At 46.1% G+C, this 15,000-nt stretch overlaps 1 protein-coding gene across 1 annotated transcript in view; it reads left to right on the top strand.

The window, feature by feature from the left end:
• The window catches only part of LOC146190874 (cell adhesion molecule Dscam1-like), a 142,919-nt gene that overhangs the window by 103,753 nt on the left and 24,166 nt on the right, over nt 1-15,000 (top strand). The window contains exons 5-11 of the mRNA XM_084600245.1: nt 807-924; nt 1,334-1,512; nt 5,171-5,437; nt 5,890-6,309; nt 6,937-7,098; nt 7,826-8,095; nt 9,283-9,402. Coding sequence (XP_084456371.1) covers nt 807-924; nt 1,334-1,512; nt 5,171-5,437; nt 5,890-6,309; nt 6,937-7,098; nt 7,826-8,095; nt 9,283-9,402 — 1,536 coding nt within the window. The remainder of the gene's footprint in view (nt 1-806; nt 925-1,333; nt 1,513-5,170; nt 5,438-5,889; nt 6,310-6,936; nt 7,099-7,825; nt 8,096-9,282; nt 9,403-15,000) is intronic.

The raw sequence follows: 15,000 nt of genomic DNA, 5'->3' as shown, positions 1-15,000 counted from the left end.
ACCGGACGATAGTAGCAACGGTAGTACCAGTTACCGTTGTTACAGCTTCGTCGTCTTTCCGTGTCACTACTGTCGATCGTAGTCTTCCTTAACGTCTAGCGATGCAGGCCATATATGTAACATTATTATTATTATTATTATTATTATTATTATTATTATTATTATTATTATTATTATTATTATTATTATTATTATTATTATTATTATTATTATTATTATTATTATTATTATCATCATCATCATCATCATCATCATCATCATCATCATCATTATTATTATTATTATTATTATTATTATTATTATTATTATTATTATTATTATTATTATTATCCACCTTATCTAATGACCTCGCTCTCTCTGCTGAGTGTCCTCAACTTATTCCTGTCTTGTTCGACTCACAGCTTGTTCAATGGGAGATCTCTCAACTCCTTCCCACTCGACCCCGTGCCCTCCGTCCTTGAATATCCACCTCTAACGCGATTCTGACTTGCTTTGCAGCTCTCCTTGCTCCAAGAGTAAGCCAATGAAGCCTTCACTCCTGTCATTTCACACTCTGTTTTTCTGTTCAGAAGTAGTCAGTTGATTCACATGATACCAATGGTAGACTTCTCATGGTATACCTGCTAACTAATCGTGATCGCACCTATGCCATCGACGGCTTTAGGTACCTACTTATTTGTGTAAGCGATACCAGATAACCAAATTAAACCATGGGTAATAAAGATAGTATACATCTGAGTCTTTTATTCCGGTTAACGCTATTAATCAGCGCACATCGCGTTAATCGTTTTCTTCTATGTTCACAGAGCCGTCGGGAAGCCAGACGCCATCGATCGCTTTCCACACGGGTCAAGTGACCGCAAATCAGGGTCGCCCGACTGACCTCGTCTGCCTAGCCCAGGGCTGGCCACCGCCAAAGTTCAAGTGAGCATCACAGAAGCTCTGCTAACAGCTTTTAAAGCGTGCACCACCTTTAAACGTGGCAGAAATTGACTCCTTTGGTATTTTGTTCGCTACCATATTTCCTGTTATTTTCTCGTGTATGGCGGACAATCAACCAGCTGCGTAATTGCCGACCTTTTTGACTTTAAAGCGTCTTCTGGTCGCAGGGGTATTTTTCCTCACGCTCTGCTGGCTTTTCTTTCTGTCTGTCTCTTTTATTTTAGTGTGTATTATGTAATATGCAAATCCGCGCGTGCTGTAGTTATGTGCGCATGAGACAGTTAAAAAAAGGCTCCGTGAGCGAGTAACTTCCTACTGCTTACTATTAGTCATGCGAGATGCCGTACATTTTGCTGGACAACGTTCCGCGCCTGCGCACCGGTTCCCGCAGGTGGTACCGAAGGCAAGGGCAGCGGCTCGTTCCTCTTCCGCCGTCGCCGGCGCCTACGGCACTGGACGGAGTGCTGCACTGGAGCGGAGGTGTCCAGCCCGAGGACGAAGGGCAGTACGTGTGCGTGGCGTCCAACAGCCTGGGGGAAGCCCGGGCCACCCTCGTCCTATCGGTGCAGGGTGCGTGTGCCGGTTTACACTAAGCGTAGGCTGCGCTTATGTAGTGATTTAACTAACACTGCAGCTGCGAGAGCTGCAACGTATTTCAGAGCTGGGAGCTGCGCGATCTGAAACACTGCAATATATATACAGTGAAGGTGGAAATCGAGAAACCATGCACCTTTATGTTGGCCCCAGGAGCCAGCTTTTATTTAGGCTGAAAACTGCTTTCAGCACAAAGTGGTTGAAAGTATCATTGCCCGTGGGTAGCCTACGATACATGACTGAAAGAACCAGGGAAAAAAAAAAAAAAAGTTGTAATTTTTTTCACTGATGACTGCACTTTTCCATACACCCCTGCACTGAACCGAAAATACCAAACGCTTGCTACATAGTCCGTGTGATGAGTAATGTGGCAGTCTTTCGGGATGGCGAAGTAAACAGCCAAAAAAAAAAAAGAAAAACGAACAGTGAACACTACCGGGTCGACTGCCGAAGGGGCCGTGCTCGTCCCCCCTTACTCTTCAGCGGTGCTTTCAGGGATGCAGAGAACCTCGAACGCGAACCCCGAAGCGCCCTTGATGGTCGAAGAAATGTGCGGGCGCCCAGGCGGCGCGCGCACTCCGTTTTCTATCGATTCCCGGAAAGGGAAAATCAGGCGGCACGCAAATATCTTTTTCGATCGTGCTTGATGCCCATCAAAAGTAAGCGCAAACACAAGCCACCGCTGTAGGGGCAGCAACCTTCCTCGCATCTGCCGTCCAACCCTCGGCCTAGTCGATTCGCTGTCGTCTCCGCAAAAGCAGAATTTCGGGCTGCTACAAACTATCTCGCAGTTGGCCAACTTAGCTCAGTTGGCTGCAATATCTTTATACGTAGCGTCTTGGATTTCTCCGTCGATACAAATAACACGCAATTACAGCGGCTAAGGGCATAAAATTTGTCCTAATAGAATCCACGAAAGTACAATTCCCCTCCCTGCACATCGCAATCTCAATGCAGTCAGCTATGATGTAACGGCCAGCGCGTTACCTCCACCACTATACATCTTGGTAGGAAAACACTTAGTTTTTAAACATTTCATGACTCCAAATTATAAGTGTTTTCCTAAATATAAGAAGTGAATGGCGATGATCATGCTAAGTGTAAAGCTGTGCAATGACTATGAGATACTAGAAGTGCACTTGAATAGGAATTCACGCATTCTCAGTAAGACCGCCAAAACACCACATCGCTTTTAAAAGCATTCAACATTTCATTTTAAAGCACCCTTAAATATATTCGCGAAGCGTTGGAAGCTTTCAGTGGTGTGCTTTAATGAGAACGGAATATGCAAAATAGAAAGCGAATTGATATTTAGAAAAGTTTGCACGAAAGTCCGCAAAACTGCGTCATACTTTTCCGCGACGCTGGGCAGAGAGCAATCCTGAAGTTCGGGTGCGTGAGAAACTGTTGCAATGCAAAGCTATAAAAAGTATCGCTAGGTAAGAGAAAAACAACAGCACAAATGAACTAATCAGACTGTGAAGCGAGCATTACGTGTTACCGGAGATATTTTTTTTTTTAGCAGTAAAGGCTGGTTATCTAGTATTCTCGGCTTCCTACTAGGCTCGCCCCACAGCCTGTAAACACAGCTCAGATGCCGTCTCCTTGCTGAGCCTCTCTATTGTGTTCAACACAATGCTAATAGTGCGTGGGCCAATAATCACTTCACTGGTGCCAACGCAAAGGTCATGTTGCACACCGCCTCCCTTTGTCTGGTTTGCAACGCTGACGCAAAGGCTTTCAGTGCTCCTATCTTACGACGAAACAGAGCGAGACGGTAGATTAGACCTTAATAAAAGGAGCCATCGCATGCCTTCACTAAGAAGGCTTAAGCCCCTTTTTGACAAACATATCACTGAGCTCAGGTACGGGAATGAGCACTGCACAATGAAGAAAACGGCCTGTTTCGTAGGAACGCTTTTTATTTTTTGTTCCTAGGAAACTTCAATTACGAGGAACTGACTTCGCTAGCGAGCACACACACAAAAAATAAAGATAAAATGAAAACAACTACTCGAAGCTTCGGACATGGCGTGTTTGTTTTTGTTTTCAATGAAATCAAAAGGCGCAGTTGATTTATTGTAGTTGTAGCAAACCCGAATTGCTATCGGTATTCTCAGTAGTAGTTCGATCAATACGCGTGAGAAAGGCAAAATATTGAATTATTTTGAAAGCGAGCGACAGCCAGATGAGGGTTTTTAGACAGAGGGTCAGTCGCGTCTCCCCATAACGGGCATAAAATAAAGATAAGCGTTCTTATAGCGCCTAGAGAAAAACTTCGGCTGAACATCAACTGTACCTGCCTCATAGCAGCAAACACACTAGACTCGTTGCGAGGATTCCTCTTTTCAACCAATTGAGAGTGTAACATCGACAGTGACGAAAGGTGAAGGCATTATGACATTCCTGCTTTGTATAAGTGCCGAGAAGGCCTTACCGTGAGAGGTAATTTTAGAATGCAACGCACCTTGTGCAATCAGTGTTTGTTTTTTTTATGAAAAATAAAGCATCTTCATGCTGTGATAAGGAAGAAAGATTCACAATGACCCTTTTCTGTCGCGTGTAATTACGCCAATGGCCGATTTCACAAAAGAACACTGTCTATACTCAGCCAGACCAAACCTCAACAGAGGCGTTATGCCATCCTGCAAGCACCAAAACACGTTGACATAACCAGAAATTAAGTAGGTCGTCGCAGTTTTCTTGTTTATACCAAACGTGCAGCTGACCACGAAGAGGAATTCGGGGTGGTCTTGGAGATGTTCAGCGCAAACCTGCAGCATCTCAAAGGAGTCTGTCGGCGCTACTTCAAATTTCACTAAATAAAGGTTCAAGGGTGCTCTTAGCCTTCCAAGCATTATGAATGTTTAAGTATGCCAAATTGTCGGGGTGGACAACCTGAATTTGGAAGTCATCATTGAGTTGGTCATAGTCAAATTAGGTCTGACACAAATTTTGGTCAAATTCCAAATAAGTGAAATGGTGGGAGTCCAGGAGGACCAAATTTTGGCGGTGACCAACCTGCATTTGGAAGTTACTGCTGAGTTGGTTACATTTAAATTAAGTTAGGCACTAACTTTGGCCAAATTCGAACGCGGTCAAATTTCGGCGGTAGAGGGGACAAATTGTTTCCGGACGGACAGACACTTTCTGCTGACACGTTCTGCGCACATTTTCTGTGCATGATTTTCTGCAACAAGAGCCAGGGAGCAGTCGGTTGGCTGGAAACAATTACAAACCAACCCATTTTCAAGCATCCATTAATCCTCATTTTACACAAATCCATACTACCGAGGATCGAATCCCCTACTGTTAGAGCGAAGGTCGACCAACACTTAATCGAATACATCGGGCTCACAACTCATGATAGTCCCTCACATACCAAACATCACAAAGAAGAAGCTATTGATGGCAGCTAGTCAGGCTAATCGTCGGATCGCGCTATAGAATACTTCGTTTAAATTAATTTCGAAGCGTTTGCATCCAGCGGGATTATATGTTTGCCTCTTCTGTTTTTACAAGATAGAAAATTTGAGCCTTTCTGTGTTCTTTTATCGGTACGCTGCTTGTTAACAAGCGTTCCAGACATCTACCATTGACAAACCCGCGCTCGATACACTGGTCTCCCTTACAGGCGAACTGTCTGTAAGCGTCCGACCAAGGTTGGTGCGCGCCGAGGCCGGCGACTCAGTGTCCTTCCAGTGCAACGCGAGCAGCGCCGAGGCGTCGCTCGAGTGGCGTCTCAACGGCGCACCGCTGCCATCGGGATTCGCCCGCCTCGAGCGGGGTTTCGTGCGGGCCGCCGCCGTGGGCCGCCATCAGGGGGGTATGCTCCAGTGCTTCGCAGCCGCCAGGGACGGCCGAAGGGCGGCGCAGGCCACGGCAGAACTCGTCGTTGGAGGTGAGAGTTTTTCCTGAAATTTTCTAGAGAGGGGCGAAGACACGTGTCCAAGGCTTTCAGGCAACCACCCCCGACTTCTGGATACCTTGAAATATCCGTTTTGCTGCTATTGTACTCGCCCGAATAAACTGCGACAGAATCCGTTCCCCTTCCTCCAGGGTGTGGAAGTCTAAAACGCCGTGTTTAGATGGTGTTCAATACCTCTAACCTGATGTGCCTTGTCGAATATCCTAGCGCGGCATGACCGTAACCAAAGGTAGGAAACCTCCTGGCTGTTGTGACCCCCACACAGTCGTCCTCTTCAGCCTTCTTGCACTCTACTCTTCGAAATAAATAGCCAGCATGTCACTGCTCTACTCCAGGCATGCAGAACCATTAGAACCGAGCCACAGTAAATGCCCCGTTTTGTGTCTTCCTAAACTGCAATAGTGCATGGCTGCGCGCCACCGCAGAGCGTGCCCCGCGCATGGAACGCACGTACGGCGCCTCGGGCAGCCTGAGTCCTCGGTCGCCTGCCAGTTTGGGCTGCCGGGCGTCGGGTGACCCGGCTCCCTCGATCACGTGGACTCTGGATGGCACCTGGCCCGTGTCTGGAGGAGGGCCGCGGCTGCGTCTCTGGTCGACCAGCGACACAGCGACGGGTGATGCTGTCAGCTTCCTTAACTGGACCTCTTTGGAGACAGCTGACGCGGGCCAGTATGAGTGTGTGGCCTCCAACGCGGCTGGAAGGGCAGCGCATGCCTTCCGGCTCGATGTGCGCGGCCCGCTGTTCACCAGGCCCGCGTACAACGCCACGGCGCTCGAGGGACACCGGCTGAGGGTTCAGTGCCCTTTCGGAGGGTACCCCTACGACAAGGTCATCTGGCACAAAGGTGCGCGCCCTGCTCATGCTCATTTTGCATACAAATTCTGTGGACACCCAACCAATAGTTATTTGTATTAAATCTGGTGCTTCGGCAGCAAGCGGCACCAGTAGCATTTACGTGAGAACAAACCGATCTGCAGCGTACATGAAAATCTGGTGACAAAATTACGTATTCACTTATGTCTTTACAGCCTTGGAAACATATTTATGAGAACGTTTTAAGAACAAAAGTAAATATATACGGTACCTCAAAACGACTAATTGCTGATATATTGTTAGCATGTCATTAACGACAGTTTTGGCACACATCTGTGCGACCAAATTGTTGAAAATTATGAAGACAGAGATAAGCGCGAATTGCACAAATATAACGAGCTTCCAGCAGTTAAAAAGGTCCCAATAGTTATATGTGATGTGTTTCTCTGGGTCTAGAACACTGGTGTTTGTTTACCTATCGGTAATTCCAATATAAATTGGTTTTGTCTTCGCTTCCTCCGCATTATAAAATCAAAAACTATTTCATTTTTAGCATTTGAACCTGCCTCTCTTGGAGCCTGACAAAGCTATAGAGGCAATAGCGGAGCAACCAGCTACGCTACGCGTCTTTTGTCCACCTTCCCAACGTTCTCTGCAGACGGAAGCGAGCTACCCGTGAACCAGAGGCAGACGGTGTTCCCTAATGGCACGCTCCTTCTGGAGACCCTGACAAAGGCCAAGGATGCCGGAGAGTACACATGTTCCGTGGAGAGCCTGACTGGCCCAGCCGTACAGCAAGTTGTTCGCGTCATCATCAGGAGTAAGACAGCTTCACTTGTGTCTCAGTTTCTTACAGCTTAAGTCTAAATAAATGATGAGGTCCTTCTTCAGAAAAGTAGACATGCAATCATGATAGCGGAGCGTACTGGCACCGAAGGAGCATTTAGCAAGAGATGCCTAAGGAGACGCACTTTTTGAAGAAACAAAATTGTATTTTAATACGAGAGTCCTTGGTTGCCATATTTTATACTTATTTACATAAAACAGAATGTACAGTTTTCTGGATTTCGCTCTGTTATAAACTAAAAAATAAAGGATATAAGATCCTTGCAACCGGAGGAGAGTCTTCTGACGCAATTCACTAAGCAGCGTTTGTTATTATACGACATCTCATGACAGCTGTATCAGCTGCTGGCAGAGTGCTTTACTATTGTTTCATTCGCCAACTAAGACCTGAAAAGCACTACTGAATCGCGAGGACCGACAAGGAGGAGCTCCAATCCAGCACGGCGTAAGCTAAAGTATCGATGGAAAACACAAGCACAGCTAATTTACTGCACAATAAAACGAAACCATTCTGTATCCAAGGTATAGCTGATGATGCCGGTGCATCCAGCTTGACATCGCGCAGCTGCTTCAAGGACGTCAAATTCAAGTCCTTTGGGAAAACACGCGATAAGCATATCTTGGCGTGTGCAATTAATCACTAGCTTCTTTTCTCTCCACTCACCCAAACAGTAATTTCGTGTGGTCTCTTCCTCGCGCAGCGGGTCCGCAGATCACGCCGTTTCGCTGGCTTGAAGAGCTGCAGGAAGGAATGCGCGCGGGACTCAGCTGCTTCGTGCACGCGGGCGAGCCACCCATCATCATCGAGTGGCTCAAGGACGGCGCGCCGCTGACGAGGGCGGCCAAGCAGGACGGCTTCATGTCGGCGCTCTCTCTGGATGCCCTGACATCGCACGATAACGGCAACTACACGTGCCGCGCCTCCAACGCCTGGGCCACCACCAGCCACAGCGCCGTGCTTAAAGTCAAAGGTCGGCACTAGATTTGCACAATAGAAGATAGAGATAGCTATGCATGCATGTACAAAATGCGATGAAAGTTGATCAAATGACAAGATTCGAGCCCGTTTGAAGTTGATGGCGAGATCAAGGAAAGCCAGCGGTCTCTTTCTTTCCGAAATGAGTTGAGCAGAAACTGTCGCACATTTGCTATTTTGCATTGCTTTCTTTCTTGTGTGTGTGCGTGCATGCCAATACACGCTTCCGACATCGCGAAGTGTATTGAAGAGACTCAAGTCTATTTGAGCTCTGCACAGTGATTGATTGAATGTCCTTTATTGAATGGGAAGGCTCATGGCCATGGATGGGGATAAAGGGGAGTAGACAGAATCTTCATTGTTTAGGTCGTCACTCAAATCACATTGCTCTAATCAGGCCACTAAGCGAGCCATACTTGGCAAATATCATCTCTGTGTTAGCATCAGTTTCTAGAAGGGAACGGTAGTTCAGGCGGGGTTTGATCTCGGAGCGTCCAGTAGAAAAAGCAGGGCAATCCCAGAGTAGATGAGATATGCCGCCGCGAGTTAGAGTCGTACAGTGGGGGCACGTAATCATTTTCTCTGTATACTGACGCCAGCGGGCCATAATACGTGGCGTGTAAGCCGCATGGGCAATGAGCTTGTTCAAAAAGACTTCTTGACTTCGGGTGAGGTGGGTTTTTCTCGTAAAAGGTGGGTCTGGTGTGGCCACCTGCATGCGATGCTGACTGAGGCTACGAAGACTGGCCCGAGTATAGTGCATAAGGGCAAGAGAAGGGGTGAGTTGCCCGCCCAAGGTCGAGTAAGGATTATTTAAGGGGGGTGGGGAAGTAAATGTGGACATCCCACCTGCCAAGGCAGCCGCGGCGTGTGCCGCCGCATTGCTCCTGATTCGTCCGAGTGACCTGGGGTCCAGTAAATAGCGACAGTTCTGGTCGCGAGTTGGTGGTGTTTAAGAAGACGCTGTATGGCCACAGTTTAAGGAAATTTTCTCCGTAATGTGGCCTAAATTATTCTGTCGGCCTCCTCTACTGCCACCACGCGGAGGTGGCAAGTTGACGGAAAGCATTTTTGATAAGAACCAGAAATTCTCATCGTGCGATATGTTTTAGAGTGTTCTTAGCCCTAGTTAACGCAGCGTAGTCGAGGTGTGCTTCCATTCAACGCTCCAAACCCTCCCAGTTGCCCCCAGCTGGAGGTCCGAGCCGCGAGACGTGGTGGCGGTGACGGGACACTCGGTGGTGGTCGACTGCCAGGCGGACGGCGAGCCGCCGCCACACATACGCTGGAAAACAGCATCGGGTACGTTAAAGCGCAGAAAGAAAAACAAAAATTTTATCTCTGTGGATAAGAAACATCTGTCGCCGAGCATAAATAAGGTAACATCTCTCTTGACTTGTTTCAGCCCTTGCGGTATTCCTCCAGCGCTCAAATTCTTTTCCTGTCTTGTGCGTTGATGTTGCTGACCGCGCGAATGTGTATGATCTCTGTCGTTCCTTTACCAATGAAGGCGTTTACGAACAAAAAAAAAAAACGTCACTATTCATGGAAAGGTTGCAAATATTTTAAGGCGAAAGCTCATGCTGTCGTGGACAAATTGTGTCCCGCTTTTGCTGCGGCTCTGATTGGCCGAGGCGGGATGACGTCACAGAGGTCTCGACCAATCACAGAGCACCACCACAGTATGCGCGAATGCGTGCCTTATATGGTCATATGTCGATCAATGACCAAGTAATAAAAAATGACTAATTAAATAATTAATTACTAATTGGGGAACAATTAAATAATTTGTAATAAGTGACAGTTACGTAGCAAAACGTGGCACTCAGGCTTTCGCGTTTCACTACTTTAGTCGCTAAAGTCCCTCGTAATTTTTTCTGTAATATTTATCACTGTAGTTCTTACATTTAGAATAAATAACTGTATGACAACTCTACGCACGTAAACCAGGCTGTCACTGGACTTCCTCATTGAAGAAGGGCTAAGTCATAAGCTCGAGCAACGATGTCACCAACGTTAGGTTTGCCGTAATAGTCAACGTACAAAACCGCCAGGTTCGTTGTTTTAAACTTTAGCGTGATAATTCGCATCCTGTTTGCTGTGTATTTTCTGTACAGAATTTGCTCGCGCTCGTGTTTCTTTTTCAATATAACTGCTCAGCGTTTCAACGCTGCAGCTGTTTCCAGAGAGCCCCTTCGTGACTTCAGCTGCGGAATTGGGAATAATATGAGAAAAACGAAAAAAAAAGGCAAATATTTCACTGTTCAGAATAGCAGAAAGAACTCTCAACCTCCCATAATTTCTGGACATCAATACTGCCGATCACCATCATATGCGTTCCGCCCTATGCATGTCATTAGCATTCCGTCTAAACAAACATCCAACGAACTAAGTAAATTGACGTTTCCGAAACGACTCCCCATAAGTTCCAGCCTAACAATGTTGCCGACGTTATACGGCCGGCGTACACATGATATCATGCAAATGTCAACGAAAGCAAGATGGATCTTGTACACTGAATTAAGAGCCGTTTAAGTATATCTACCAAGGAATGATGCAGGGCCCCGCACTCCTGACAAAATGCGGCTTTGCCATTCGAAGAAGAAGGAACAAATCCCTCAATGGGTATATCAAAAGGCCAAAAAGAAGAGAAAAGGAAGCCTTGAAAATTCGTCTACCAAGATACATTAGCTATCCTACCAAGATACTTTGTTGGGCGAGTTGGTAAGCATCCATTGTGAATAAAAACAGCGCGAACATGAAGACACAAGACAAGATAAAAGGAAGCTACAGGACAAGCGCTGACTCACAACTCAGCCTCAGCTTTTACTCCAAGGCCCAGACAAAAACAATTAGGACGAAAACGAAGCTTTCGCGTGAAACACCCCTGGGTTCATCTGCTATGCAAAAAGTCACTCAAAAAAGGAATCTCTTTTCTTGAAAGAGCAAGAGAAGCCTTGCTGGTGCACTTAATGTCCCTTGAAATAAAATATGGTTCAACCAGTTCTCTCGTCAGCTTTTCTTTGTGCCGATACAAAATTCTAACCTAGTCAAATAGGGGAGTACACTACTACTTCTCCTTCTTCCCTGTCTCACAGGAATGGCAATGGGAGACACGAATGGTTTTGTCCTTTCCACTTTCCAAATTGTTTAGGTGTTCCTTTAGCCTCTAGTTAATATACTGCCCTGTTTGTCCTAAATACCAGGCTCCACAAGAGAGTGGAAACCTGTACACGACACCAGTTTTGCCGCTGACAAATGGATGTTTAACCCCACATTTCTGCTTCTTTGATTCTCGTTCCCTTTGAATAGCCGGACAAATCCTCTTCATCTTGAGCAGGGCGGTCAATGCAACATCAATACCATATCTCTTGCCAACATGAGACCATGTAAAATCCTATGCACATACAATTCCACCGCAACCTTCCTCGTCTTCTCACCCGTGCAGGGCAGGGATTTCTGTCTGACCGTTCTTTTAAGGCTCTTCAGTAAACGACAACAGGCCTCATTATTAACCGAATCCCGATAACCGGCCTTTGCAATTCTTGACAATTGCCACTCAAAACTGTTGCCCATGCCGTGGTGGCAAGATTTCTTCAACGCATTTAACAAGTATGTGTTGATCATCCCATTTTTCACTAATTTGGAATTCCCCGAACTGGAACTTATCGGGTTGCATTCCCAACAAACATGATCCTCACCGAACTGAATCAATAAATCTAAAAAGTGTAACCGATCGTCAACTGGTTCTTCAACAATAAACTCTAGCCCAGATCCACACTCAGTAAAAACTTCAATAATTGAATTTTTTAATAATTGAAGAATAATTGAAGTAAAAACTGAGGCTGAGTTGTAAGTCAGCGCTTGTCCTGAAGCTTCCTTTTATCTTGTCTAGTGTCTTCCTGTACACGCTGTTTTTATTAACAATTGGAAATTGGGGTTGCTGCATCAGGACATGAGTGGCACAACTTCTACGTAGCAGGCCAATGAAATTCAATGATAAGTGACAATAAACAATTCATATTGGACACCTAATTACACAATGTGTTACAATGCGATGTCATTATAAGCTGTAGATACTTTTCCATCGTTTTTTATGTCATGCTCTCATGGTTGCCATGTCTGTCTCATCGTAGCAAGGAATCTGTTAGAGTCATCTAGCAGATGTTTAAGAGTATACCTTAAGGTTTCAGGAATGTCAGCTCGGCTTCAGTGAAACAGGTCCAAATGAATTTTTTTTTATTTCCGCTCTGTACAAGTTACCTTACTCCAGCCAACCAAGTATGGTGACGTCCTGTCTTCTGTAAACATCACCTCACATGACGTCACTTCCCGCCAGCCAATCACCGAATTTTACGACCACGCAATTTTTGCTTTGCAGATCAGAGATTTAATAATATTGCAATTTAAATACAAGGAGACATTAATAGCGACTGTCTTCTTTAGTGCTTGCTATTGGTGCATCGTGATAAAACAATAAAGGTACCAGGTAGCAGCAGGAGAATTAGCGACTACGATGCAGAATACTCAGATTTGCTCCGAAACCCATTTTTTATTTTGGAGAAAATGAGAAATGTATTTTGGAGACGCCAAATCAAGAAGCCAGATGAAGGCTGATTAGTAAAACTAATAATTCGGTCTTTTCTAAAAACCCAAATGATTTCATATGGCGTTATCTTAATCTCCAATCCATCGACGCGTCCTAATTTCCCGCCACAAGCACAGCGCCATATCATGTTGACATTTTAGGGTATTTTCGCTGAACAATTTCTTGGTTAATGAGCTTCAATGTGGACTTGCTTTAGAAAAGTCCGGTATACATGGAATGTTACGAAGTCTACAATTAGTATAGCGGTACGGCAAGTGATATAATTTTAGAACAAACTTAGCTCTGATTTAATAAGTATAAAATCTGGAGCCTGTCTAATGCTCAGATAAGTGCAATTTCATAAATAATAGGAGCGACAGGGACGACTACTGCAGCTGACATGCCAGCTGCCTTCCCAAACTATAAACATGGAATGCGCCAGACGGGCATTATTTTCAGGAACTGTTCCAACCACAGGCCCGGGTCTTGAAACTATCGAAATATAATTACGCCGAGTGATTGCTGGGGTCAGATAATTACGAAGGATGACGACACTGCCGTGGTTCACTTCCATGGATTTATCGACAAAATGCATTCCTGTCCCCTGAATAATGCAGTTGTCCTTAACATAAGCAGCAAGAAAAGAAATGAATGGAGGAAACGAACAAAAGAACGAGACAGCGGTATGGTTTTTGCCGGTGTACCACGCTCATCATACCTCTATGATCGCGGAGCCGAGACAAAGACCTGAGGGACAGAACGGGTTTGGATCTGAAAGCACCATCAAACGCTCATCATAGGATCCAGCAGGACACGCTTCTGCCCATTCAAGAAACGTAGCGGCAATGCCGCCGCAGGATTTCATAGATGCGGTAAAACCGACGATGCGGCGTTTCTTGAATCCCCAGCCGCTCGTTTCAAGCAGATCGGCCACCTGCTCTCTCGCTTATTATTATTCAAACTGCACGGCTGGGATACGAGGCTCCTTTCGCAAGAGATACGATTTTTCTACCCCTACCTATTCTCCTTCATCTTCTTAGCATTCACTGTCGCTTCCTTCTGTCGTCTTTTCTTTCGCGGCCTCCCCTCGCCTCTGTCTACCCTCCGTTTCTTTTCTTTCTTTTTTTTTGTATATCTATCTCTTCATTCCTTTTTTTTTAATTTGTTTGCAGTGTTTTTATTTCGACCGATACGCTGCTTCCATAGGAACCAATCCTTTTATTACGCGCACAAACACCGCAGTCGCCTTTGACCCTCTCTCTCTCTCTCCACCCCTTTCTGCTGCGTGAGGAAAACACGTGAGATGAAAATGCCTCGCGCGAAATCTTGTGGCAGCGAAGCTCTGTACAGCAGCGTCGCCTGCGCTGAACTTACACGCACGGATTCGTGGGAGAGGGCGCAACACGTCCGGAAGTCACGGCGATGGAGAGAGAGAGAGAAGACAAAAAGAAGAGAGCGAAGCAGGCACAGCAAACGCCGCGGAATGAAAGCGGGAAAAGGAGGAAAGTGTCGAAAGCAGCGCCATTACATGGATCGCTGGCACAAGACACAGAGAGGCTGGAAAAGCCACGGCCAGTACAGGCAGCGGGGATAAGAGGGGCGCGCGGAACACGAGGATGAGGAAACAGAAGGGGGTGGACGACGACGACTTCGGAATGCAAGCGTTCGCTGAAGTAAAGCGAAGGCAGAGCGGACGCCTCCAGACAGGGGAAAAGTCTGGGGGTGAAAAGAAGAGGGAATTGTTAAGGGGAAGAGCGGGAGGAGTCAAGAGATGCCATGCTGCGCAGTGCCAAATAACGGGTGCTATCGCGGGGCCATCGATTTTTTTCTCCTCCTCCTTTTAAAGATATGCGCATATAAATCACGACTTCCGTCTGTTCTCTGGGCGCAGCCGAATATCATTTTGGAATCTGCCTGCATCATCTGGAGACAAAGAGGGGAAAGGTGGAAGGAAAGAGAGGAAGGCATAGAAGGGTCCAAATACTTTAGTAACAAGTGAAAACCTGCGTAGCTTATCCAGGACCGTGATAAGGCATCGATGTTGTAGTCGGTAATTGATTCAAAGAGATTCCGTTAGGCAAAAGAGAAAGTTCTGCAGCCGTTCCGTTTCCGCACGCAATCGCTAAATTGGAGAAGCACCAAGAATGAACGAACAAATGAATGATACTGACAGGAAGAGCCAGTGCTGGGGCGCAGAGAGAAGCTGCATAATAAGAGCAGGACGGTATGCAGCCGCTCTCGTGCACATTCCTGCCTGGGCAACAAATTTGTTGTATTATTTATGCGACACGCCCTGCAAAGCATTCATTCCA

The sequence above is a fragment of the Amblyomma maculatum genome, chromosome 4 (assembly GCF_055883805.1).
Source record: "Amblyomma maculatum isolate TAMU_Amacu chromosome 4, ASM5588380v1, whole genome shotgun sequence".
Classification (NCBI taxonomy): domain Eukaryota; kingdom Metazoa; phylum Arthropoda; class Arachnida; order Ixodida; family Ixodidae; genus Amblyomma; species Amblyomma maculatum.
Note: the sequence above shows the minus strand (reverse complement) of the source record. Positions and strands in the feature narration are given on the sequence as shown.